Source organism: Solea solea, chromosome 18 (assembly GCF_958295425.1).
Source record: "Solea solea chromosome 18, fSolSol10.1, whole genome shotgun sequence".
In the NCBI taxonomy this organism is placed as follows: Eukaryota; Metazoa; Chordata; class Actinopteri; order Pleuronectiformes; family Soleidae; genus Solea; species Solea solea.
Window position 1 is genome coordinate 1747415 of NC_081151.1, and position 27242 is coordinate 1774656.

The following is a 27242-nucleotide window of genomic DNA, read 5'->3' on the forward strand; positions in this document are numbered from 1 at the left end:
CGGAGTCACAGTCACACCGTTCAAAGCATGAACACACGGTGGAATACCAGAAGGTCAAATAAGGCCAAGAATTTATGATTTATTGGGACATTTTATTATAGTAACCATGCAGACGTATTTAACCTGATTATTATGAGGGAAAAAAGGACCCAGAAAGCTTCAAAAACAAACGTCAGAATCAGCATCAGTCTGTTATGATGTTTGAAGACAATATCTCTTCTCCCACAATATAATTCACGTCCTTTAACAACCTACGACACTGATGCTGAGAGCAGTCAGTGTGACAAATGGACCGAGCGGTCAAATATCACCGTGTTTGTTTGTGATGTGATACAATATCTGTTTGATAAAAGAGAATTCTTTTATCAGTAAGGTTGGTGAAGCACAAAAAAAAAAGGGTTCCATGGAAACCAGAGCCGAGGAGCTGCAGGTTGTTGGCCATTAAATCAAGTGGCATTCAAGCACAGATGGTGAACGGGTAAAAATAACTAATGAATGAAGCAGAAGTGAGTCAGCGAGGGGAAGGTGTTTCTTGCTCCAACACTTTTGGCTCGGCTGAACAGAAATCCACAATAAATGCTTTATGGAGTTAATTTTGGCTTCTCCTTAAAGTAAGTTCACAGTGTAAAGAGGTGTGTGTTTACATCTGCTGTCGTGCAGGACGGAGGACGGAACACACACATCAATCACAGTGAGGGAGAGAGAGAGGGAGAGGGGGAGAGAGAGAGAGAGCGTCTCACCTCAATCCTGGAGTGCCGGGTGAAGACGGCTGTAAGGTTCCCTGTGGTGAGTCTGTGTGACGACACCTGGCTGAATCTGGGTCCTAGAAACAATCGTTGAAAGTAAATGTGTGACATGTATCTTGGAGATGATGACAATATAACAACAGAACAACTTTATCTTCAGCTTTTAAAGATGAATCAACCACATGTAAACTAAACAATCAAGACCTGAACCTGTTGCTAACGTCCTGTCTGTGCGACTTCCTCTGTGTCAGTCGGTGATAAATTCTCTGGCTCTTCCTCAGACGTGAGTAAGATGCTATTCTCCATTGGCGAGATCAAAATGAAAGAGAAGCAGCCAGAGAAGCAGCCAGCGGTGTCTGCTGGTCAGATGTTGTTAGTTTATGAAATGTGCACAACAGCCATTAAGGCTGTGTGTGTGTGTGTGTGTGTGAGTCCACAGACCCATCTCTCTCTCTTTGTCATTTATAATTTGTGGATTTTGGACTCAACTCTCCGTCCAAGCCTTTGCTAACATCGTCTTCCACACTGTGTCCGTACTGCATACGTCTCCTAAGTATCCAGCACAAATACAAAGGTGCTATTTAGGACTGAAATAAACACTGACTCATTTATTACCCCCCCAACAACATATTGTCCTTGTTCAACTCTGACTTCTGAGACCGTGTGTTGATGTATTTACTCTCTCGCCTCTCGGTCACATGGATTTCTGTGTTTCTCAGTTTGAGCCTCCTCCACATCCTCCCACCAGGACCCATTCATTCATCCAGCCAGCAGAGGCTGTGAGGATCACACTGGTCATGTGACCCGGCACATGAGACAATGCATGACAAATAATACACCAACTACACGTCTGTTCCAGCATCACTCACCAGAACATCTGCCAAGACAAGGAAAGCGGATATGGAGTGATGTATAAGACGAGAAGAAGTCCCTGTACTGTGGTGATGTAGTGCTGTTACTGGACACGGTCAATTCCCAGTGTCACTGTGAGAGCTGTGAGCTTTCATACATTTAAACAGCTTCAGAATTTAGTGCACAAAAAGCAGCTTCAACAATTTATAAAGAATTGACCTTGTTGCTGCAGCAAAGTGTCGTGCAACAAGTGAAACCTCTCAGGTGTGAGAGGAAAGCTAGAGCAGAAGAAAACAGTCATAAATACACCAACAAGGCTTCCTGCTTTACAGACAGACAGACAGACAGACAGACAGACAGACAGACAGACAGACAGACAGACAGACAGAAGGAAAATGCAGTCACCTGATCACTGGAAGCCTCCCGGCTCCACCACTTATGAAAGTCCTTCTGTAGCTTGACTTTCACCCTCTCCAGCAACAGCTGCAGGTGCTCAATCTCCGTCCTCAAGGCTTTGAGACGGCCAACGATGCTCTTGTAGCTGATGGGAGACATTAGCAGCAAAACATTCATCTCTTTGTCCCCGTTTCACAGCATCTGCTGCGTCTCATCAATCTCAGCAGGCAGGGACCCGGGGGAAACCATGACGACACATAAAAAACTCACGTTTCTTTTTCTTGCAAAATGTGTTTGCACAGGTTTTCTTCTCGCAGGGCATCCACCTCCTCCCCGGCCTCTGTGGGACTCCCCGTCACACCTGCAGTAGCATTGGACACGAGAAACACATGAGCACACTGAAGAAGGACAAAGACAGAAACAGTCATGTTCTGGTTGTGAGAGACACGGTTCTGAATGCTGGCGGTGGATAACAGAAACCAGGCCACTGTGACGTGATCTCTAAATAACAATGAAATAGTGGAGAGATGTTTGTAGTCTTTACAGCCAGATTTCCTCATCAAAGCTTTTATGTCACTGATCAAACCAGTCACAAGAGACTAAGTGAAGGGACAGTCCTTCAGTCTTTGGTCACTGAGGACGACGACTGCACAGGCTTTGAAGTGGCCACTGCTAAACACCAGCGCCCACACTGTGTGCACATGTTTACCAGGACATTCTGAAGAGAGTGGAATATCAAAAACGACGGTGGAGGAGTTTCCACTCGTGACAAAACTGCTCATTTAATTTCAAAGGACGACGTGGAAGCGACTGAGTTTAAACGTGGATTCTCTTGGCTCAGTAAAATGCATTGATTTGGCTGACGGTACAGATGGAGCTGGAACTCTTACCTTGAGCTGCTCGCTGCCTTCTCCTCAGCTCTAACTGCTTCTTCAGCTCATCTGAGAGAGGACGAAACAAAACATAGAAACTGTAAAATACTTTGAAATTAATCTCACACAAACATTGATCAAATGTTTTGCTCAGTGGAGCCCAAACAAACACGTCCAACCTCGAGTGTTGATGAGTTCAAACTAATAAGAAACATATCATCCCTTTCATTTGTTTTGATTTAAATCAACCTGTAAAAGGCACATTTGTAATCAAGAGTTTGTTCATCCTCCCCGTGTGTGCGTGGGATTTCTCTGGTTTCCTCACACATGTCCAAAAACATGCAGACGTTAATTGGACACACTAAATTGTCCAATTGGACTGGCGACCTGTCCAGGATGCACTCACTCCGCCTTTCGCCCTATGTCAGCTAGGATTGGCACCAGCAGCCCCGCCCCTGCAACACACATGTGGAGGATAAAGCCGTACACAATGTTTTTCACATCCTGCATCTTTTACTGTCCCTGAACTGTCTTGACACAAAGTTATTTACTCTTCTTGCGTCGCATCATTGAGTTATTTGCACAATATTGGACACACTGCTGACTCACACAACAACAGTCCTCACAACGAGCCAGGAAGCTACATGTTGTTTTCTAATCATCGTGTGACAGTCACACTGTGTTAACAAATGAATGAGTGAATTCTGTTTGTCAGTTTAATGAGCTCATGCACGTTTGAGCCATTTTTGATGAACGCATGAGATTCATTTATTATAATAAAGATGATAATTTTACTTTAACATCAAAGAAAATGGCTGAAACGTCAGCTGCTGTGTGGAGTGAATGACTGAGATAATAACGACAGAAGGGAAGTTGAATGGCAGCAATTTCTGCGTGGAGTTCCCCTCACAATCCCCCAGGTCTGATATGTGCACACGGCGCTGTGCTGTATCTGTTTCTGTAATAGAATCCTTTTGCCAATCTAAAAGCTGCGGTTCAAAAACGAGAAAGCCAGATGACGAAGAAACTGGGGCGTGTGAAGAAGATACCGTTTCATGGTGCCATAAAAAAGTGGGATAAGAACACTTGCTTTGTCAAAGAAGAAGAAGAAGAAGAAGAAGAAGGTTTTAAATAACCTGGTGTCCAGGAGAGATCCAGGGATTCATTCAGAATAACAATATCACTATCATAGCCTTTCACTGCTGAAGGAAACAATTCACAGTAAAGCTCATGTTTAAAAACATTTCTGTTAAGCACATAAATTTATGTCTGAGGTTTCAGACGACAGTGGAGCCATGAATGAACGATCTGAAGCGACACCGCGGGAAACGTCGTGTTTTTCCCTCATGAGACAGAGTTTTGGAAGCCATGTGTTTTCATACAAATGAAGCTGGAGATGTAAATGAAGTTAGACGCCCTGTGGCTTTACATTGTGGTGCGGTGGTCAGACCCAAGTCTTCCCCAACAAAACAACTCAGCTGACATTACAGTCACTAACTCATGTGAAGCCCGCTTTGTTCGTAAGGATTAAGGAATATTGATGTCGTGAGTCCTTCCATGTTGCCATGGCGACGATGTGCAGGAAGCGCGTGACAGGCAATATCCTTACGCTCCTGCCTGGTCTCTGAGGTCAGCTGATCAGCTGCTCCTGCAGATACCAAAATCAAAACAGAAGCTCAGAGGGGACAGAGCATGTTAGACACGCCCCTTCACTGTCCACTTTGTGTTTTTGTTAATACTTTCTACACTATTTTATAGTTTTATTGTTTGTTGTCTAGGCCTATGATGTCATTTCTTATATTTTATTTATCTTATTTATCTCTGTTGTACAGCACTTTGTTTCAGCTGTTGTTGTTTTGCTTAATAAAGTGCTTTATAAATATGTGGCTCATGTCCTTATGGTCTGTACTGAGCGTTGAGGAGTCACGACTGCCAGTCAACAATGTCTCTTTCCTTCACTGACAAAAAAGATACATTTGCATACGTGTCAAGTAATCGTGGTGTGTGTGTGTGTGTGTGTGTGTGTGTGTGTGTGTGTGATGCAGTATTTTTGGATTCCACTCCAGTGCCTCAGGACAAGACTGCAGGCTAAACACCACAACCCCTTCCAAACCACGCAGGGTTTCCCCCCACATCGTCGGGAGAGACATGCCGTCGTCTTTAAGGACTGGTTTCAAGCTGCAAGCCTCAATAAATATTTGGTCATTTTTGTGGAGCGGAGGTTAAACGTGATACGCCGCAGTGAGCGCGAGATCCCAGCATCGTGCACGCATGCACGCATGCATGCTATCCCGCTTCTCAGTGTCTCAGTGGGTGTCAATTCATGTCTGTGTGAAGAAGTGTCCAAAATCGAGCTGCATTTCAAATGATATGAAAGGTTGTAAATACTGAACAATGAGTTCAGCGTTGTGTGTTTTTATTGTTCAAAGACATTTGTGTCTGGGGCCATAATAACCTAAACCAAGGACATCCCATAAACTGTTGTGATGAACAGCTGATACCATTAGCTGCAGAAGTAAATCATAGCAACAGTCACGTTAAATGTCGTGGCTGTTGGTAACAAAGACCACATCCAATGAAGAAATCAAGTTACATTCTTCCTGCGATATTCCTTCTCCAGTGCTTTGGAAAAAAATATTCTTGGCCACCATTTTCATTTCAGGCTCCAGTGGAGTTTCACTGCCATTTATCTCAAATATCTTTTGGGTCGATCCCGGCAAAGGTGAGCTGATAAAAGTTGTTCCCAGAGCAGATACCAGATGCTCCGCCTCGCACGGTGCCGCATAAATCGCTGCACATCTGGCAGAGAAATCAGGAGATGCTGCTCGTTTCCAGCCGCCCTACACATCCACTACACCTTCCGTGCTCTCAGAGACGTGCGTCGCTGACCCCTCTGAACAAATATATATGCTCGCACTTTTTGGACCAAAGGGTTCGGAACATATGCTCCTCCAGTGGGACTGGATTCCAAGGCCGTGTGCCGTGGCCAAGAACAAGACTGTAAACCAAGAAAATGTTTATACACCGACGTCTTCATGGGCTACTACATCTGCCTTTCTCTCCTACGAGTGACCCTCACGCTGGGCACATCCATCAGAGAGAGCAGCACAAAGCCTTTGTCTATATTATGCTAAGTCTTTTCCATGTTCTACAACAACCATGAGACACATGTAGTGTAACATTTCCAAGCGGAGCGTCCAAAATGGCAAGGAGACATACTGAACTAAATATTATGGTACTACTTTCCAGCCAGAAGAGGCAACCACCGTCCACTAAAAACACCGTCTCTCATGTAGAAGGAATGCAGATCCTTGCGCCTCAAAATGTAACGATATCTGACAGCGTCGAGATGTTTTTGGCGGCTTTTTTCAAATTTGAATCTCATTAAAGATGGACGTTAATCCACGAGCGCTGCTTCCTACACAACACATTTAAAGAGTTAATATTCTAGACGTCTGTGTGACATATGACGCGTCACAGAATAAATCCTGAAAAATGATGATGAACGAAACGCCGCTTTGAGGTTTAACAAACGCGACCAAACCACCGAGCGAGATCTGAGGCGGCGGTGATGCCAGGCTCTGGTGTGCCAGGCAGACCTCTTCATTTAACGTGGCATGTGTAATAATAAGGGGAAATTCAGAAAAGCAGCGTGCAACAGTACATGCAAACCAGATCAGTCAGAACAATAAAAGTTTGATGGAAAAATTCAAGCAAAGTGCAGTGAAATCATTGAAACTCGACGACACTGCGGACACTCACTGCCCACGAGGAAGAAACCCACGACATATTATTGAATAAAAGTCATCTTGACAGCACGAGTGCAGACTCCAAGTGAGCTTTCAAATGTGAATAATACTTAATAATAAACGTATTGATAGAATAAACGCCGGAGCAAAGCCGTAAACTCTGGACTCGCTCAGCGTTGTCTCAAGCTCCGGCTCATGCCAGGCCTCGTTTTGGCACAGAACGGCTACCTGTCAAGGACATTACCCAGAAGTACACAGGGGTGCATTTAAAGTCACCATAAAACAGCCGGAGACAGGCTAGTAAAAAAAAGTACGGGTTGGAGGAGGAATAGGTGGGTGGAAATCAGAGTGCCTCTCTGTCCTGGAAAAGTTCAGGAATGTGCTGAACAACATTTCTACACTCCAGGGAAACTGAATATCCAATATTCATTAACGTTTTCCAGGCAGGTACGTGGGCCGCTGTCTTTCGGGACCAGAAGAACGTTCACAAACACCAACGCCATCCAACACAGAGCTGGTGCCACAGTCTTTGTAGGGAAGATGATGAAAGTGTGTGTGTTTTCTCAGCTGCGACATGTGTTGTGTTTTCTGGAAGGCAAGCCCTCATCTGTTGATACGACTTACTGATTACATTTCTGCCTTCAGTCAGCTGCGTTCCAAGTCTTCTGGCCTCGGCTGACCTGTGCAGGAGATCGTAGGTGTTAATGGGCAGTGGTAGCAGTATAGCGTCGGTAGGCCAAATAAAATCCCTTCAGTATTAAATAAAAACATGTATTACATGCTGTGTCAGCTGGGATGTTACTTAACATCTTACATAATCCTCTCCCGGATAGAAGATGCCCTTTTTCTGGATTGTATAAAATCTAGCAGCTTCTACAGATGCTAATAATGTGAATGAGGAGAATCATGGCCCACAGAATTCTGTCTCTAACCTCTGTTTGAGTAGGTTCTTGTTGTCCTCGATGGTCAGATAGTCCTCGTGGTCTCTTATAAAGGTCTCAAAGGCTTCTTGCTTCCCCATAGACAGCTGTGGACCTGAAAGAAAGAAAACAAAAAGAGAAACCCAGCACTGAGGCGTACGATACGTTATCATAATATCAACATAATCAACAATCAACAATATCATACTTCCAACATGAAACTGCACTCATGCAGGTTTGAAGTGTACGCTCACACATGTTCCCACATCCACACGCACTCAGTCTGGCAGCCAGATGCATGAATGGATGACCTCCCACCTATTACTAATTACACTTAACTTTAACTTAAGGATTAAACAGAACATAAACACCAGTGTAAACAGCAACAGGCTGGAAACAAAAAGTCAGCATTTAAGGAAATGATTTTATGAATGATTGTGGACACATCACCTGCTGATGCTGATGTTTAAAGCAGGCTTGTAATATTTAATAAGCCATTTTCTTAAAGCATGATAAAACTGGATCAAAGAAGTGACTTTAAGAGTTTTCATTTACCTTCCGATTCCATCTGATTTACACAGGCAACACGATGGGGATATAATATATATATATATATACACAATGCTATATAAATAAATATAGATGCATTTGAGTACAAGTTTAATAACAATTAAGAACAATAGGACTGCTATGTACAAAAGTAGTGAATATAACACTGACTGGACCTCAGAACTAAACTTTATACAAAATGAAGGTAGATGTAGATTGTTTATAATGTGCTTTGAAACATTGTCCTGTTGTAGAGGACAATGAACTAAAATCTGGTTTATCAAGGTGTTGTGTTGGGAGAAACGTTTTCTCTAATCTAATCTAATCTAATCTACACATGGAGAAGCTTTGGTATCATATTACAACTGTTACTGAAACTTTATCCTTCACAATTTACTTCTTAACGACTCCAGAATTACACCCAATCATGAATATTTTATGATTATTATTTAACGGCTGTCATTTATAATCATACTCAACAAATGAATGAATTTGCAAAACTTTTTTTGCTCAATTTTTTTTCCCCGTAATCGAAGATCTACGTGCACTCAAATTTGTAAAGTTTGAGACGCATCAAGATGCTAATTAAAATTGTGAATATTGTACAGGTGGGTGTGGTCACAGTAAAAGGCAAATAAACACCTGAACTAAAGCTTCACATAAGGCATCTTAAGGGGGGCAGAGACTTTCTTTGTGACCATTCAAAGGCACATGAGTGCAATTTAATCACTATCTTGTTATGTTATACACATTTATGAGCCAAAAAGAAGCTTCTTGGATAATATTTTTTTACATTAATTCATGGAAAATGGGAGCATTGTTGATCCTCTTCTAGATTAGGATGGGAATTAGGTTCCACTGGACTGTGTTTTACCAGATCTCACAGCAGAATACAAAACAGAGCTGTGCAACATTCCCTGTGCTATGGAAAACCCAAAATTAACCAAAGTAACTCATGTGACATTAGTTGTTGGACAGTGTGGAATATTTCTGTCTTTCAGTTTGGTCCTGATTGAAACCAGCAGGCATAAACGAGTCTCTAGGAGAAACACTTTCATTCAACCATTGTAAAGGACAGCATTCCTCACATATCTATGAGTAATATGAAATCATATCATTTTGTAATAAAGCACTTTGTGGGCTAATGAGATCACATAGACCTCAGGGCCAGTTTTCCTCATTCTCCTTTTCCACCCAGACAAACCACTGAGGTTTCACGGGCGGAGGAAACAACTTGTATATTGTTACCATTTTAACAAACACCAGGAATATGAAATATGACAATGCTGTGCCATCAATTCATTAGTAGCATTAAATGCAAAAACAGTGCATATTCCTATACTGCAGGGGACAACAGTGTCTGACTTAATGAGACGTCTCTACTCTTTCAGGCTTCACAGAGACGTGTGGAGGACCTGGTAGAATCATCAGCGTCTCATTACACGCAAGCAAGATTTACATTAAGATCTAAAACTCCCCGTTTTTACCCTTTAAAAACACACAAGTAAAGAAGATTCCGGTGAAGAAGACACAGGCATCTCAGACTTTGAGGAAATGCACAGACAGTGGTCATCAACGGATATAAAACTCCCCAATGCCCATGTTTTATTTGATGTTTGCGAGGCTAAAAGCTCCATACAGAAGGATGGAGTATGGAAAGGGATGAGTCAACTAAATGTCGTTCAGTAGACATGAATGGTTTCCATGGAAAGGTCATCATCATTACATATGCAGTTAATCTTCAGGGGACAACAATTACCCTCAGCGTAACCATAAGAGGCTGCTGCTGCTGCTGGCTCACAGCAGCAGGAAGCTCAGATTAAACGTGCATTAAAACAGACATAAACATTCAGCCGAGCGTCGAGCACGAGGAAAAGATATGTGTCGTGCATTTGTTTTGAATTAGGACGGAACAAAGAACAGTGATTTACTGCACATAGAGTTTGGTTATGAGTCTCCAAGTGGGTCGCAGAGAATCACCACTCCAGATGTGACGCATGTGATATAATACAGTGTAGTGCACAAGCTGCAGTGGCTCTGTGCTCCTTATGTTTTGCACATTCAGTGTATGGAAGAGGAATTTAATATGTAATTGAATGTAATTGCCTCGCTGCTTTGACGGGGAAAAAAAACCCTCCGACACCAGGTGTGCTGCAGGATTTCACACGGTTCAAGTCAGAAACACTTGAGTGTGCTGCTGCTTCACAGCTCTCAAAAGAGGCCGATATTTCTCATGACAATTATCCATCCATCCAGTTTCCACCACTGAATCCTCCTCAGGGGGCTGTCAACCTCAGCTGACATAGGGCGACACACCCTGGACAGTTCGCCAGTCCATCGCAGGGCCACATAGAGACAACCATTCACACCTATGGTCAATTGAGAGTGTCCAAGTGACATATCCCCATATTGCTTGTTTTTGGGACACACACAGGGAGAACATGCAAACTCCATGCAGAAAGGCCCTTGTTCCAACCGGGGCTCAAACCCAGGTCTTCCTGCTGCAAAGGCAAGAGTGCTAACCACTGCACCAACCATGTGGCCCTCTCATGACAATTAGAATGAGTTATTTTTTGCACACACACACACCGTGTGAATCTGACCTCTGCATTTAACCCGTCCTCATTACACACCAGAAGTGAACACACACACACGCCTGGTGCAGGAGCAGCGGGCAGCACTTATCCGCGCCCGGGGAACAGTGGGGGGATTGGTTGCCTTGCCCAGGGGTACCCCAGTCCTTGGCCCTTTCCCGGATTTGAACCGGCGACCTTCAGGTTACGAGCCCAATTAGTTTCCCTGTTGGCCTGAGGTCTGAGAAAAGTGGAGGAACATTCCACAGTGGACGTGTAACTGCTTACAAGAGACCTGGGAGTTTTAAAGGGGGAGAGCAACCCTTCCACAACAAATTGGACAATAAAATACTGTAATAATATTGTTGGCAAAAGGACATCATTTAGTTATTGTACAGTCTGGTTTAAAAGTGGTGTCATCTGTTCACATCGTGAACCGTTCCAAAGTAATGTTAACACCAGTGAAGCTGTTTATCTCACATTTTTCTCAAGAACTTTTGACCCAACAGCAAAATCTAGACCCGTATTAATTACTGAGTGTGAAGATGAGAGAGTGAAGATGAGAGAGTGACACGGGAAAAGCAGGAAACGCTCCCCAACATCAACAACTTCACTGCGATGCTGAAGTCTCGCATTTTTTACATGTGGGAAAATAGGAGTGACAACGTCAAACAATTACAGCTACTTAAGCACATGTGGGCACTCGTGAGTGATTCACTCACTTCAGGGGTCAAAACTGGAGCACTGGCATCCTGTCAAACACCCGAGCGAAGAAAAGCACCAGCTACTGTTAAAATGTGTCTTCAATAAATCAAATCAGACTTTATTTATAAAGCATCTTTCATACAAATCAAAGATTGTCTTTGTTTCTACTGGCAGAAAAGTGCAGATAATCGACTGCAGTTGTCCTTTCTCCATCCACTGTCCACGCTATTTAAATATCAAATGCACAAGCATCCACCTGAGCGCACATGGCACTGTGTTGTGGTGAGGTGTGTTCACAGTAAGTAAGTAAGTTTCTCAGTGTGAACTTAATTTCTTGGATAATATTATAAATAAAATCTGTTAAAAAAAAAAAGTATGTCTTCTAGATCTCTTCTAAGCCACTAGGGGGCGACTGTGCTAGTTGCAAAGAGAATTCAGTTTGAATTGAAGTGGGAAATGTAACCACCTCCCACTTAGGTCATCATGTCAGTAATTTAGATAATGTAGTTAAGGGGCCTAACCTGAGTGGAGTGGGTGGAGGCGAGTGTCAGGGTGATGTATGACAGGAGGCGGAGCTGGAGGTGGACAGGATTAGAAATTAACATATTTGAGGGATAGCTCAGTCTAAACGGTTTAGAAATAAATTAAGGTTGAGATGGTTTGGAGGGATAGTGATTATACTGGACAAAGGATGAGGAAGACGGAGCTGAAAAGAGGAAGACCACAGAGAAGGTTCATGAAGGAGGACACAGAAGACGTAACAGAAGACGACAAGAGAAAAGGACAAATTTAGGATTTTCTTAAATAAAACATGTCAAGTTTGTCATTTTGTTCTAATCTAGAATTCTGTTTTGTAAAACACCAACATGTCGCTGAACTAAATCACAGTTCTGGACGCTTCAGGTTCTTATGGGTTGCGTCACAACCAGTTGTCTCTTGGATGATAATGTCATGCTGATGCACTGTTCACAGCTCTCAGTAACACGAGCGGTGATTCCACAAACTCAAAGTGCATTCCTGAGATTTATGTCTTCACTGGAACTCATTGATCATGCAGTTCATCAATTAAAGAAATGGATGCTAACGGAAATGAAGATGTCCACTCATGAAGATAAGTGGCCTGAGGACAAGACAACAACACAGCTTGTGGATCCTGGTGTAACAAAAATAGCAGTTATTGTTTATACTCACGTCAAGATCATCATTTTACAACAACTTTTGTAAAATATTATAAATGATATAATAGCCTTTAAGAGTTTTATAATAAGGTTCCATGAAATTGTATTTCCTTAGCAAATGGCTTCATTATTTATGGTGTAAACCATAGTTCAGATCACATTGTTCCATATAGTGTTGATTATACTAACCAATAATCATGTTTATCTGTGTTTGTGAAGCAGCCACAGTTCATCCAAGAATCCATTAAAATCAGAGAAAGCAGATGATTCTTCATCTGGGTCATCATTCAATCACACACACACACACACACACAGAGACCAAGACACATGGTGCATCATTTATCAAAGCACAGCTTTACAGGCGTCCATCACAGCGCTGCTCATTGTCCCGTCAGTGAATGACGGATCTGCTCACCAATGCTGACTGGATCATGTTCAAACATGTGTTTGTTTTTGAATGCATCCTCTTACAGAGACCCCTGTTTGCAATTACCCCTCCGCTGGCATTATCACCACACTGGGCAGCATGACACAAAAATGTGGAGGAGGATGAGGGAGCTGTGGTTAGCACAGACAGACGTGCAGCCTCAGTCTGATGAGCTGCTGGCTAATTCTGCGGCCCTTGGCCAGCACCGAGCTCAGGTTTATCATCACACTTAAGGCTCCACTTAACCAAAATTAAACAGGAAAAGCCAAATAAACACTACTACTGCCTAAATAGGAGATCTCAAAGTCTGATTGGCTCGACTTTGATCAACCACCACATTCCGGTTACATTCAATCCAAGTTGAGTTTGAAAAAAAGCCGAACAGCAATGCAAGACAGACGGCTAGGGCTGAGCAATAAAATGATAACAATAATGAAACCAATACACCATGTGTTCAATATAAAGTGCCCGGCCAAACCCGAGTCACCAAGTTGAATGATTTGTTGGACGACGCACGTTCACCGTGGCATCGCTTTCTTATTACGCAACATCACAACATTCATTTAAATCCACTGCTGCGTTCAGATCTTGTATTTATGATGGAGTCGGAGCGCTGTGTCAAGAAAGATTCTGAATGTGGTTAAGGTCTGGACCAGTCCCTGGATCCCTGAACCATTCTTTCACAACTTGAGTCCTGGCGTTGTCATCTTGGAATATGCATGAAAAACCAGGTTATTCATTACATTAATGTAGTCAGCTTACCTTGTTTTTGAGCATATGCTATCTTTACTTAACCTATGAGACGGGATCAGCTGAAATGATGAATTGTGCAAAAACACTTTGCTTTGAAAGTTTCTCTATTCTATTTACCAACTAATCATTTTGTCATTTAGGAAATAAATGTATTATTTGATAGTTATGGTGATTTTTTTTCATTGTGATAATCTTTTGGTCGCTGGTCTTCGCTATGGACTACACTAAGATGATGAGTGATCTAACTGACATGACTGAAATATAAATAAATAAATAAATAAATAAACAAATAAAAAAATTAATAAAAAAATAAAAGGTCAGCTACAGGAAGAGAAACTAAATGATCTGTTAAAATAACAAAATTATACCAAACTGCAACATTGTGCTGACACTTGATGACATTTATTTCATTCTCTACCTCGCTTTATTTATGTTGCAAACATTAGTAATGTCCATGTATAATCAAAAAAATCAGCATGTTTATCTATACATGAGACACCATGGTGTATGGTATTTTATTTTATAGAAATAAAAGAATATAAACTAAAGGTATTTAATATTTCCGATGACATGACATGAGGTTTGTGATGCCAGTAGCGTCTGAACGGTGTCTCTTGTGTTTACACTGCTGCATTCTTGGGCCCTGAACTCTGCTTCATGTTCCAATAACGATCACAGGTTTTAAACTCATCAGCAACAAATTGCAGGCTTCATATACATGACTCTGCTGACACTTGACTTACAGCCAACAAAAAAAAAGAAATCCTCCTTAACACATGCAGTCCAGCTGATGACACTGTTTAGAAATAAGACAGAACCATGGGATGTCAGACTGCTCACCGTACACTAAACATCAAGAAATAAAGGATTTGTCACAACCTCAGCAGACGCAGTGAAAATCAGCAGGATCGCAGCCAACTGCTCACATTCCAGCGCAGAGAGATCACTCACTGTACTCACAGCACCTCGTTTATCACAATCACGTCACCTTTAAACTCACTTCATTTCCTACGCTATGCTTTTGACCCATTCTTATTATTTAATAGCAGCGAGCAGCTGTAGTAATAGTGCCACGGAGGAAAGAGTTTGTGAAGAATAGAACCTGGTATTTAAAATGTTCTGTGAGCAAAGGAACACACAGAAAGGCCTCAGTTGACCCTGAAAGTTTGGTGAGGAAGAACTTGACTTGGTCTTCTCTTCCAACACCAGCGCGTGACCTCGTAAATGCTCTACAGAATAAAACTTCATGTACCTCTTTTCATGTACTGCACCACTCGTCTTCCACGGTTGCTGGAGATGTCGTCTGTGTCGCTCTCCGTCGGTGACGTACTGTGGGCGGCTACACTCTGACCACTGGTGACGTCAGCGAGCCTGGCAGCAACATCCTGGGCCTTCTTCTTCTCCCTCTTCAACATCTTCACTAAGATACCTGCACGTACTGAGTTAAGGGCACAAATACATGACAGTGCTAGAGGAGTGTGTGGATGGTTGAAAGAGTGCTGACCTGTTCATGTCAACTGGGATTGGCTTCAGCAAAGAATAAAGTAAGTAGTATATACACAGTAATAATGGACAAAATAGGAGAAATGCAAGAAAACAAGGAGGAACAATGACCTCCATACTGTGGCCTCCTAAGCAACAGGCTTCACTGGAGTTTTCACAAACGGCAGAGAGGTGACATGAGCTCAGTGTCTAACCTTAGAGGCTGGGGTAGTCGACATGGTCTGGGATAAATCAGTGGAAAGAGGAGGAGCAGGCGAGGCTGCAGAGACCCGGCCACGATTCCAAGAAATACTTTCACACCAATGAGGACACAAGTGATATCTGAACGTCTGACAGAGAGTAACTGACAAGAACGGCAGCTTAAGTCCTGTTCACACTTTTACCGCCATGACACGTTTCACTTCTCCAAACGCAACGTCTCTCTGCATTAGGACAAGTTATTATAATGGTTTCCTTTGCTCCACGTACACTCAGCTTCCAACTCTGCAATAATCAACTCTTTGATCAGCTGCCTCCTTAAACAGCTCTCCGCTGGCCTGACATGCGACTTTTAGCTTTCTGCAATCAGAACTGCCAAAAAGAGAAAGTGTGAAAATAACCAAAGTGAAGAGGCAAACACAAAAAACTCCGTCTAACCTTAAGTTATGACCATCGTATACATCACCTGCATGAATAAAACATCGCTCCCTGCTCCTGCCTCGTGTTTTAATCACAGTAATCACATTGGTCTGCTCCTCAGACGCAGCAGGTCCGTCATGACATTCACAGACGTGCAGACGCGTCGCTGTGGAGAAGTCAAACTGCCGCGGTCACGAGATCATTTGTGAAAAACGTCAGAATGTCATCGTCTCGGATGATGAACGGACACAGAGTAGAAGGAGCTGGAGAAGTTACTTTATATTACAAAGGAGATGTCAGTGGAAACAATAACACGAATGAGCCGTGTCTCCAGTTACAATTACATTTCCAACCAAGCCAAATATGCAGCCAAGATCTAAACCCAGGGCTGCTCCAAATGACCTCTAGTGTCATTGTTTCATACATTCATACATTGAGTCCTTACTCCAGACGCTAGACTTCACCAGCTTTTTCCATTATGGACAATTCTGGCAGCTGATATCTTTAATCATGCTGGACAGCACCATGGACTCGCAGAGTGAAAATGTTCTTTAGGGGTTGCATTTTAGATCTGGATGCTACAAAAGTCACGCAGAGAAATGTCTGTAAAATGACCACAGCGACGCCTCATTGTACAGAAGCTAGATTACAATCACAGTACAGGACACTTCTCTTTATTGGGTCTTAATGACGTTTCTGACTCTACTTTTCCAACATTCTGGAAACAACACTGTGAAAATCACTGTTTATGTTCAATAGTGTCCACGAGCAGCCAGAGGAATTGTGACCTCTACTTTACTCGTGTCTCCAGGGAACATTGTCTGCTATTTCCATCCCATTTCTATAGTGTAACCACTATAGAACTATAGTGGTTACACTTCTTCTTATTTTCCTTTAAAAGGAAGAAAGTGTAAATTTCCCCCTTAGAAAGTCATCCATGGCAGGATATCTTGTCCTGGACCGACACAGCTCATGGAATCTGGAGTTTACACTATCTCTCATGTTATTAACGTCCGAGGCCTTTTCCTCAGGACTAACGAGATAGGATTTTAATGTTACCCATGTGAGACTATGCTGCTACTGAACATAAATGAACAATATTAACAGCTCTTGGTAACAGGAAGGGAAATACTGTGTAAACTTGTAAACAAACATGTTAATGACTCGAGCAGCTTCTGTGGTGTTGCATCCATGCACCAGCTTCACCAACCATCTCTACGTTTCCTCTAAAAATAAGTACACACACACATGCAGTATCTTGCCATCTTCGTCTCCAGCACTTCATTAGTCTGAGCACATCCTCACGTACACATCTAACCGAGTCTGACAAGAGTATGAAAACTGTAATGGATGACCTCTGGCCAGCATCAGCAGCAGCCTTCACACGGGTGATTACACCCAATATTTTTGACCAGAATAGATGACAGGACGCATTAACCCTCACACAGAGTTTGAGTGTTTCCAAGAAAGAACCAAAAAGAAAAAAAACACACGGATTTTTTGGAAGGAAAACACATCAGAGGTCTGAGGCAGTTACTTGGACAAAGTGTTGAGCACTGAGATTTGAGAAAAGACACGCCGACGTTCATGTCAACGCTTGTGTCGACCAAGCACTACAGCCTGAAGTTAGATTCTGCATTTTTGATGATTTCAAAGACTATACTTCATATCATTCAAATTATAATTTCTTTACAATCACGACAGTTTCATAGCCAACCTAATTTATCTCCAGTTTTTCAGTTGTGACACTGGATGATATATGCAGATTCATGAACACTATAATATGGTGAATAATTATGATTTCTTCTGAATTGCGATAGGATTTGCGATATCAGAGAGAACGGTCATTTTTATCATCATTAATCATTATCATTTTAATTTTGGAAAACTGTATGATATTCGTGCAGATTTGTGAGAAACAAAGATGTTCTCTTCAGTCTGTAGAATAAGATTTGTACAGATCAAGATAATAATTAATCAAAAATGATATTTTGACACTGTGGCTTTAAACAAAATACTGCGCTTCTTAGGTCATATTGCAATTTCGATAAAATTTCAATGAATTGTTCGGCCCTAATTGAGACTGATATAAAAAAATTGGTATAGAACAATGGCAAATGCACACACAGGGTTCCTTCCTGAACGTAATGAGCTGCTGTAATGGTGAATAATGTTCCATAAATGATTTGCTTAGACTCTTTATTTTATGACCCTACAGCTTCACTGTTGTCAAATGCAGCCATGTTTAAATCTGGTCTTTTTTAAAAGCATGTGCACCGTTATGCTCGTCCGCTCCCCGTGTTGCTCTGTCATCATGTCGGTGGTGGATGTGCCATTAACTCTGCTGACTCCACTAAGCACTACCAGGTGCATGCCCCACTGCCATGGCAACCGTGTACATGGGAGCACACAGGGACAGTGGGTGGAGATACAGCCCTTTGTTTAACAGGGGACTATCCCATAATTAACACTGAGGACCCAGCGCCAGTCTGGGAACTGTAGACCTGTACAATAGTGAACTGGTTTGCAGAGTACAGAGTTGGACAGATGGACAGAATACTGATTTAAGCAGAGAATACAGATTAATGTAAGACACTGTAGATAGTAGTTGGTGCTCAGAGTGGAAATGATGTCACTTTTCAGTGCTAAATTAATCCAACTACAGAGCTACTGTGCAGTAGACAGACCACCCCAAGAGTTTAGGCTACTGCAACCTTATATTCAAACTTCTCAATGAAAGAACACAGCGGTGACGCGATCGGCACAGTGATTACGCAACATGCCAAAAGTACTTTCTGCTTTTAAAACACGAGCAATTTTGGAAATTATATTTGCATTATGTGAAAACCAGTATATGGCATTTTGAGAGGAAAAAATCTAAAAAGTCAATTTATTTTGGAAAGCTGAGGTTATTGTGGCCAAACAATCAAGCAGACGTCTCAATTTTCCTACTAATGTGCTATGATCTAATGACACGCCACAGCACGAGGGCTAGATTCCATAGAGCCATTAGAAATAGAATATTCACAATCAAATACCATCATTATGATGAATAGTAATTAGGATTAATTGAACATATACATTAGTTGGCTCTGAATGCAGATTCAAGTATATTTTCTAATTCACATCTTTCTGCTTAAGATGTTTTTACAATTATGTGTGTGTGTGTGTGTGTGTGTGACAGTGTGTACATACATTTCAATTTGAGTTGAAACATACCACACCTGATATATTACTCCTTTCTTTCCCTTATTTGGAAATCTGTACACCCGGCATTCATGGTCGTGCTAACTCTGCTCACAGACTGCATGCACTCATCTTTCACACACATTAAATGGTCAAAAACACTTTTATGCTTTTCCTTTCTCATATTTGATTTTAAATAATGTCAATCATGTAAAAATGACAGCGACTATTATACGTCAGGACACCGTCAAAGGATACTGATTTCATTATCACGCTGAGTCAGCATCTCCTTTAAATTGGACACTTCGAGGTGGTTGTGTTGAATCATTTCTTCACTCACTGCTGCTGCTGCTGCTGCTGCTGCTTCAGTCTCTCCAGCTTCATTGTTCAGAATCATTTTCTATACAAAAACATGACAGAATTATTATCAACAAAAGGAAGATTTTCTCATTTTGACATCAATTTAAATACATTGTGTTTCAAGTTGGGACAAGTTAAAGTTGACCAAGCCTAAAATCATAAACGTCATGAGGAAAACAGCATAAACAACCACATTGAATGCAAGAATGTAAAGAAGCTGGAAAACACATTGTAGCACCAAGCCAAAAAAGTCATGCTCTTCAAAAATCTTTGATATCCCTTCATGTTAAATGTTCCCATTTCCTCTGTCTGCATTTACAACTTTATTAGACAGGTGGCAAACATGTTAAAGCTCTGGAGAAAGGTACACAAGTCCCCGATACTCAAGACACTTGATGCAGCTATATCTCGTGTGTCAGCTACACAACATATTACACATACTATACAAAATCAAGGAGGTCCCACTGCACATCTGAGCGTGCAGTAATGAAAAGACACAGATAAAAAGGATGATAGAAGAGCTGAAGAGCATGAAGAGCTAAACAGTTTCGAGAACAAAAGACGAGAGGAAATCAAATTTAAACCAGATCCACATTCCTACAGAATCACTGGAGTGTGACTGGGGTGATGCTAAGAGGAATGTAAACTGAACAGGAGATCATAACAAACTCAAGGAGCGATAAACAGCTAGAAATTCTAGCGGGGATCTGGAACGGCTTCTGCTGGCTGCTCCAACTCCAGCCGAACCAGATCCGTGTTTTCCCTGCGCTCATTTAGCTGCAGTGGGTCATCAGCTGATTTAAATCGACAACATTAATCAATATGAATCGGCTCTTCCTCCCAACAACCCTGCACACAACCGAGTGTCTATAAACTCACCAGACGCCAGCACTATAAAAACACAAACATGGCTTTAACCAGCATTTGGAAATCAGCTGCCACAGTTACATATAAATCCTTTATTTACCAAGAAGCAATTAAATTAAATTAAATTAAATTAAATTAAATGTATAAGTGTGAACCCTGTGTGCAGTACAACGACAGTAACACAAATCTAACAACTAATATTTACTTTTGTTTGGCTATATATTAACTAATCTATAAAATGACATCATTGTCCCATGTGACGCCTTCAAACGCTTTGTTTGAGGCTTCTTCTCTCGAGCCGTTGTCACATAAACATCTACATGTCAACATCACACCTTGCATCTAATTAGATGAACAAATACGTGTCTAGACGTGAGGCCATGGGAAAATCAACACTGGTCGCCACTGTGTCTTAAAACAGATGCATCACTACATCTCTGATAATGGTAATTCACTGGTAATTAATATCACTCACAGGATTTCCAGTTATTTGTCAAGTTCTAACTCTAACATCCTGTTCATGATTAGCTATCTAGGTCAAACTGACGTGATGAAATTATATCTCTATAATGTAATTACACATTATTTAAATATGAAATAATAAAAGGTTAATTCACGGGTAAAGAATAGCTCGGCAAAGACAGCAGGGGGAGCTACTTTACAGGTGAAAGCTATCTTTTACATTTACACTATACAATAAAACTCACACTAAACTAAAACATTAAAAATTCAAACTCCAGTTTTTAATGTTTTTAATGAACTGAAATCTGCTGTCACGCTAAGTGAGTGTAGGTGTTAAGATGCTTAGAGAGAACACACACACGTACAGAGGTCAGGGGTCATGTATACAAATACGGTTCATATAATATTACCTTCAGCAGAGAGAAAGAGTGCTGGATTTTCCTCATGTCTGCTCCCAGTGACAACGTCACATCAGGATCAGGGTCATCGAGAAAGGCCTTGACCAGCTCTTCCAACCTAAGCGCACACACACACACACACACACAGTGTGAGCACCTACCAAATACATAATATCACATTCTACTGTGTTACAGTCTTTGACCATCACACTTGTTACAGGCTCAGCAGGCACTCACACGGTTAATATCCATGTTTGAAGAGCGCGTCTACTGTTTAAAATATTGGTCTGGTCAAAGAAAACTATTTACATAAATGTGTGTTCCAGCTCCACTCGGCCAGAGTGTTGATAAACTATCACTGGATGATCGTCCAAACATTGGTTCTTCACAATCTGGAAAAGACAAGGAGCCAAAAAAATCCAAAGGGATCGTCAACGCAGGCACGTCAACGTGCGGTTTTCATTTTCCGTTTGGGCGCAGAATCGCGCTGGGTTCACATGACAAAGGACTTAAAACAAACTCAGCGGTCTGGTTTCATGCCCCTGAAACCAGATTGATGCCCTGCGATGCCATGTGCAACATGCTGTACCTCGCAAATGCCAAATTCTAATAGTTACAAATATTTTTTTTCCAAAAGGGTGAAGCTAACGTAGCAAACTAAAATTCTATTTAGGAGAGTTTGTTTGAAAGGATACAAATAAAAAAAAAGTGTGCTTACAAAAGCCGACAAACAGTGAATTGAAGATAATCACCTGGTTACAGAGGAAATAATAAAAAGGCTGAGTGGGGGGGGGGGTTATGGCATGGTAAATCCATCAGGGCAGGATGTGTCGAGTCCTCAAAGGAACCTCTGGCCTGAACTGTGGCCCTGCTGCCTGCTGCCCTGCTGCCCTGTTGCCCTCGGCTTTTTGAGAGTACGAGTGGAAACAAAGCAGCGCCGGCTTAAGCAGAGCACGGGGAAACACCATTAGATCCAGTTAAGCCTCAGATTCCACTCAGCATCAATGTATAACTTATGGAGGCACTTTAAGTAAAAGACATATGAAATAATGATATTATTATAAAGATATTGATCTCTGACTTGTGCACATTTCTAACTGGCATCCATCTCTTCTGGGTCTGACGCTGAGGCTGAAAGCGCTGACACGGCTCTTCACACAGCTTCATACATAAATACACACACACATACACACACACATACATACCATACTCCCCGATTTAGTCAAATCTGGATTTAGCATCATCGTCCTAATGTGGAGGTAATGTAATAAACCTGACTGGAGTCAGGATTGCAGGAAGAAGACGTGACCTACTTCTGGATCTCGTCCACAGTGAGTTGGTCATCTCGCTGCTCTCCCGTCACCATGGCCAGCTCTTCCCTCAGAGACTCAATCTCCCTTTTCAGACGTGCTATTAGCTGAAATACAAAGCAGGGTTCGAGGTTTTCTCCATGTGCACATCCACATATAAAGACAGACATACGCAGAGAGACGTGCAGACAGACACCATTTCCCCGACGGCCAACTGATGAGACAACCGCTCTAAAAATGATCTTGCGGCATCTCCTGCTGATGCATTTTTAAGGATAAACTTAAGTGATTCCAGACTGAACGCCCCAGAAAGAAAATGCAGGAAACAAAAACATAAAATAGCATTAAATTGCTACAGGGGTGAAAAAAGAAGACAGTAAATCTCGCTGCTGTCTGTCTGCACGTGTTTGGTTGAGGCCTCGCACATGGAGCCAACAACAAGCTGCTTGCTCTTAGTAAACCGCTGTCCGGGTCTGGTTACTGTATTTATAAAATGCAAGATATCCCACCAAGTCCAGACATAGCTTTTTCATTACTCAAATAGTCATATTTGCAACGAGTAACCAGAGGGACAGCGAGAGTGTCTATTAATGTCAAACATCATCATCATTACTCAAACTGCCCAGATACTGCAGTGTGTGTGTGTGTGTGTGTGTGTGTGTGCAACAGGAGAAAAACACTGTCCAGTCCTGGTCGTGTGGACATAAACTATAACCTTCAAACACCAACTGTAACAGGAGACGATTGGCAAGTGTGTAACATAACGATGGGCAACAACTCCACTGAACTGACAGTTTCATTTCAAACCCAATAAAATCCACATGCATGTGCAGCATAGCTGTAATCTGTGGAGATTAATGTGTGGTTTATCTCCTATGTGAAAGGGTCCACGCATCGATGGAGCCGCATGTCAGTCCAGGTCAGGATTAGCAGGTGACTGGTGACCTCACACCAAAAGGATTGGCGAGGTAAGACAACAAACATGGCATTACATACGTTTGCAGGGAATGCAGAGTTCCTACACATTTTCCACACTTCTGTAATGATGTTTCAGTCAATATTAAACATCTGAATGCCAATTGTTAGACGCTTATTATGTCAATAAATGGTTTTAAAATCCAACTTTTAACACGCTAGATTTAACAGAGCTAGAGTTCAAGCATAGTTTGCATCTAACTTTATTTTCCCACTTTGTTTCCTTTATCAAACATCTTTTATATTTTTCTTCTTTTCCATACTGCGTAGGAACCCTGGGAATGCCAAAAATATTTACTTCTGACATAAATATTGCCATTAATGGGAAAGAGCCACTTCCAACTATGTATTAGTTTTGTTGTTTTGACAGTAACATGCATAAAATATGCATTTTAACAAAGCAAATTCAATATTTGAGGTGAGCTAACCCGACAGTTACGAGCACTTAAACTTGATTTGCCAGAATTAAATGTCAGAGGAGTAACATAGATAAACACGATCCCTCCTGAACGATGTGACTAATTAAACGCTGTTCTGTGATTTCTCTGCAGGTTTTTCTAACTGGATATTTACTCATTTGCCAAATCCCAAAAATGTACGTGTCATTTTCCCTTCTTGGAACAGTTCCCTTTGGTCCAATAAGGAGAAAATTAAATATAACCAGAGATGTGCCATAACATATTAAAAACAGGCCGACATCAAAATCAGCGGTTGGCCTCGTTAGTGAAAGGGTGCCAGACCAGGCGCAATAAAAAAGCTGCACAAGTCACACCACAAAACCACCTAAAAACAAGTGGCAATGGTTCTTTGTCTCACATGACCCACTTCTTTCCTCAGTTTAAGTCCCACTTAACTACCACCACTGAATCTGACCACACAGCAGAAAACTAAAGCGACTAAAAGCGATTGGAATGTCTCAGAAGAAGAATAAAGCACACGCAACATAGAACAGCGACTGTGTGCTGAGAGACCAGACATTTCTGACACAAAGTTCCTAAAGAGCCAAAGGTCACCAAATCTAGCAGACACACGGAAAGACAAAAGCAGTCATACGTCATCGACTCGTGATGCTCCAGAGAACAAACACACCTGTGTACAGCGAGGTTTTGGGAAGGTGCCACGTTACCACACAAAAACTCACCTCTAATCCAACATTCAGAGCCACAGATGACCAGCGCTCACCAGAGCCACTCCCTGCATCTCTTTTTTGGATACCACCGTCTAATGCAGCTCTCTCAGCTGCATCCTCCAGCGCTGACCACCGGCTGTTGGTCAGTGGAATGATGGGCGCAGTCTATTTCAGAGCGCCGAGCCCAGACTGGTACCACAGCACCACAACACACTCCTAAACACTCTGAATAAGAAGTGACTCAGGACGTGTGACGGATGATGTCAGTGTATCGTATGGAAACCTGTGTCAGTAACGACATGCAGTGTACATCATGTTATACACCATGTAACAAGTGAGAATGAGAAAGAGGAGCCATAGTTTGCTCTATTTCATAATCTTTACAGATGATGCACTCAGTGAACATGGTATCCTGTAGGCCATGTGTTGTATACTTTTAGTTCCTAATGGATAAATGAAGTTATTTGCTTGAAACAAGGGGACTAAACACATGTGGATGACACATATTGTAGAACAAAGCATCCTCTTTCTGGACACTTAAGCGTTAAGCAGGCCTCGGTTTGACTCACAGGTGTTTATCACACCTGTCTTCTTGTTGAAGATGTCTGGAGATGCCTCCATCTTTAAGAATAGTGAGAGTCAAAGTTCAAGGGGCATTATTACCCTCTGCTTGGCTGCAAAAGAGCTTAAATTAAAAGCCGCAGTGAGGTGGTGGAAGTACAGTGGAGGACGCAGTAACTGTTGAGCCCCTCTGATGGAAGGAAGATTAAGACTGACCTTAGTTTTCTAAAGAGAACCTTATATGGTGTGCTCACGTGGCTGATTTCATCACGATCACAGGCCACTTGCAACACTTCATGGTTTCCCCGCCGTCCCCAGAGTCGTGTTAAATGTTTGATCTGGTCTGGCAGGTTTCCTGCTAATCAAGGTATTTAAAGAATTGCATTTTGCAGCCTCGGGGCTACAGCACAGGACCAGTGAGGCGGTGTGTGTGGTCTGAATGATGATGTAAAAAAAAAAACTGCAAACTCCAGATTTCAAATCAATTACCACAGGCAGCACATCCAAGAGACCTTGTGCCTTTAGACAAGCAAGGCAAGAAAAAATTAAAATAAAGAGAGGCTGTCACCCAATCCACAAAAAAATGACATCATTCTAATCGGCGCTGCTGGCTTCGCTTTTTATCCGCTCAGTAAACCGGAGGGGGACAGAGAAGGAGAGACACGGAGACGGGAGCAATGAACAAAATGAGAAACACTCTGAAAAGCCATAAACAGAGACAAGAAGTTTGCCCACGGAGTTTGGGTTTTCCTGGAGCTGTAGCTGTGCCGGACCCACTTGGGAGCTGCCAGACACTGTCACAATTACTGCGCCGGCCGCAGACTCTCTTAAAAATACCTCTGCAGGGTTTGCAAGTGGCCAGCCAAGTCTTAGTAGCAGTAATACAGTAGCAGTTAATCCTGAGGCGGATCTGGGTGTGAGGGCAGGAAGCGGATATAGCCGCGATGACTTACAACTGCATTATGCCCCCACGGGGCTATTACACGGCAACTACCAGGTCTGCTCTCTGTCCCATTACAATAGGGGATGGTTATGGGGGGTTATTTCCTGTCGTTATTAAGAGTGTAAAGTCTTGAGAAGGTTTCCGACACGGAGGGGAGCAAGCATGATGAAGAGACAACCAGGCAAAACCTCTTAAACAATGAGAATGAGTGCATCTCAAAGTTTAAATTTAAGTGGGTTTTTTTAAAACCTACTATTTTTGAAGAGGTAAATTAAATTAAATTAACATTTACGCCGAGTCCAGAAACAACTGGCGTATATACAGTATATATATGTAATGAAAGACTGATATTGAAGCACGAGCAAGGACGTAACATAAGTGAGAAAGTAACATATGTTGCAACAATCTGAGCAATTACCATCGGTCATCTGATCTAGTCCATCTGGTGAAGAACTTCTCTATGTCACAGAGCATATACAGCTCGGGCCGCTTGCACATAACCATATAAACATCACACACCAGTCTGCAGCTGGATGCATTTTGAGATGCACTGAGATATTGGGATACAATGATGCCATAACAGAATTGCATGTAAACTAGACAGAGGACGTAAACAAGACTCGGGCTCGATCTAAACAGCTCAGACAGACAGATGTTCGTATAGTGAAGGTGGAAAACTGCTGCTCTCACTTTGACTGTCTGGCATTGGAAAAATGAATTAGGTGTTGGAAACCTAAAGAGGATACTTGAGCACACGGTGGGTTCCACTTAGTTACATGCAGACACTGGATTCTCACTGCGCTTCATTCCGTGATCAATCTAAGGTCTGGAAGCAATGAGGAGGGTCTGGCCCTAATGAAAGTGCACATTGAGTCATGCTCCTGTGGTGTGACTGTGTGGTATGGTCTGCTACGGTATTTGTAGACGCGTCTGGCCGTCTGTCTCACCAGCGCAGGATCCAGTTCCTCGTTTATCATTGCCTCGTTCTTAATGAGAGCCACGCGCTGAGCAAAGCGGCAAGTGGAGATGGACTCCTGAGGAAGACAAGTTTCAAACATGTTAATAACAACAACGGCTCCTCGTGATCATTGCTTCTTCATTTAGCTCTCACTCGATACATGTTCTCCAGTGATTACACGTCTCATGAATCTATATTTACTTTAGGATACAGTGCACCACTTTTTATCAACCTCTAATAAGCCCAACATGC

At 42.2% G+C, this 27242-nt stretch overlaps 1 protein-coding gene across 1 annotated transcript in view; it reads right to left on the reverse strand.

The window, feature by feature from the left end:
* The window catches only part of kif6 (kinesin family member 6), a 42803-nt gene that overhangs the window by 3819 nt on the left and 11742 nt on the right, over positions 1–27242 (reverse strand). The window contains exons 9-19 of the mRNA XM_058614466.1: positions 26980–27066; positions 22428–22531; positions 21127–21232; positions 19286–19427; positions 14973–15149; positions 7548–7650; positions 7240–7295; positions 2885–2935; positions 2265–2355; positions 2004–2139; positions 741–823 (exon numbers count right to left, since the gene is read on the reverse strand). Of these exons, the coding sequence (XP_058470449.1) occupies positions 741–823; positions 2004–2139; positions 2265–2355; positions 2885–2935; positions 7240–7295; positions 7548–7650; positions 14973–15149; positions 19286–19427; positions 21127–21232; positions 22428–22531; positions 26980–27066 (1136 nt within the window). The remainder of the gene's footprint in view (positions 1–740; positions 824–2003; positions 2140–2264; positions 2356–2884; positions 2936–7239; positions 7296–7547; positions 7651–14972; positions 15150–19285; positions 19428–21126; positions 21233–22427; positions 22532–26979; positions 27067–27242) is intronic.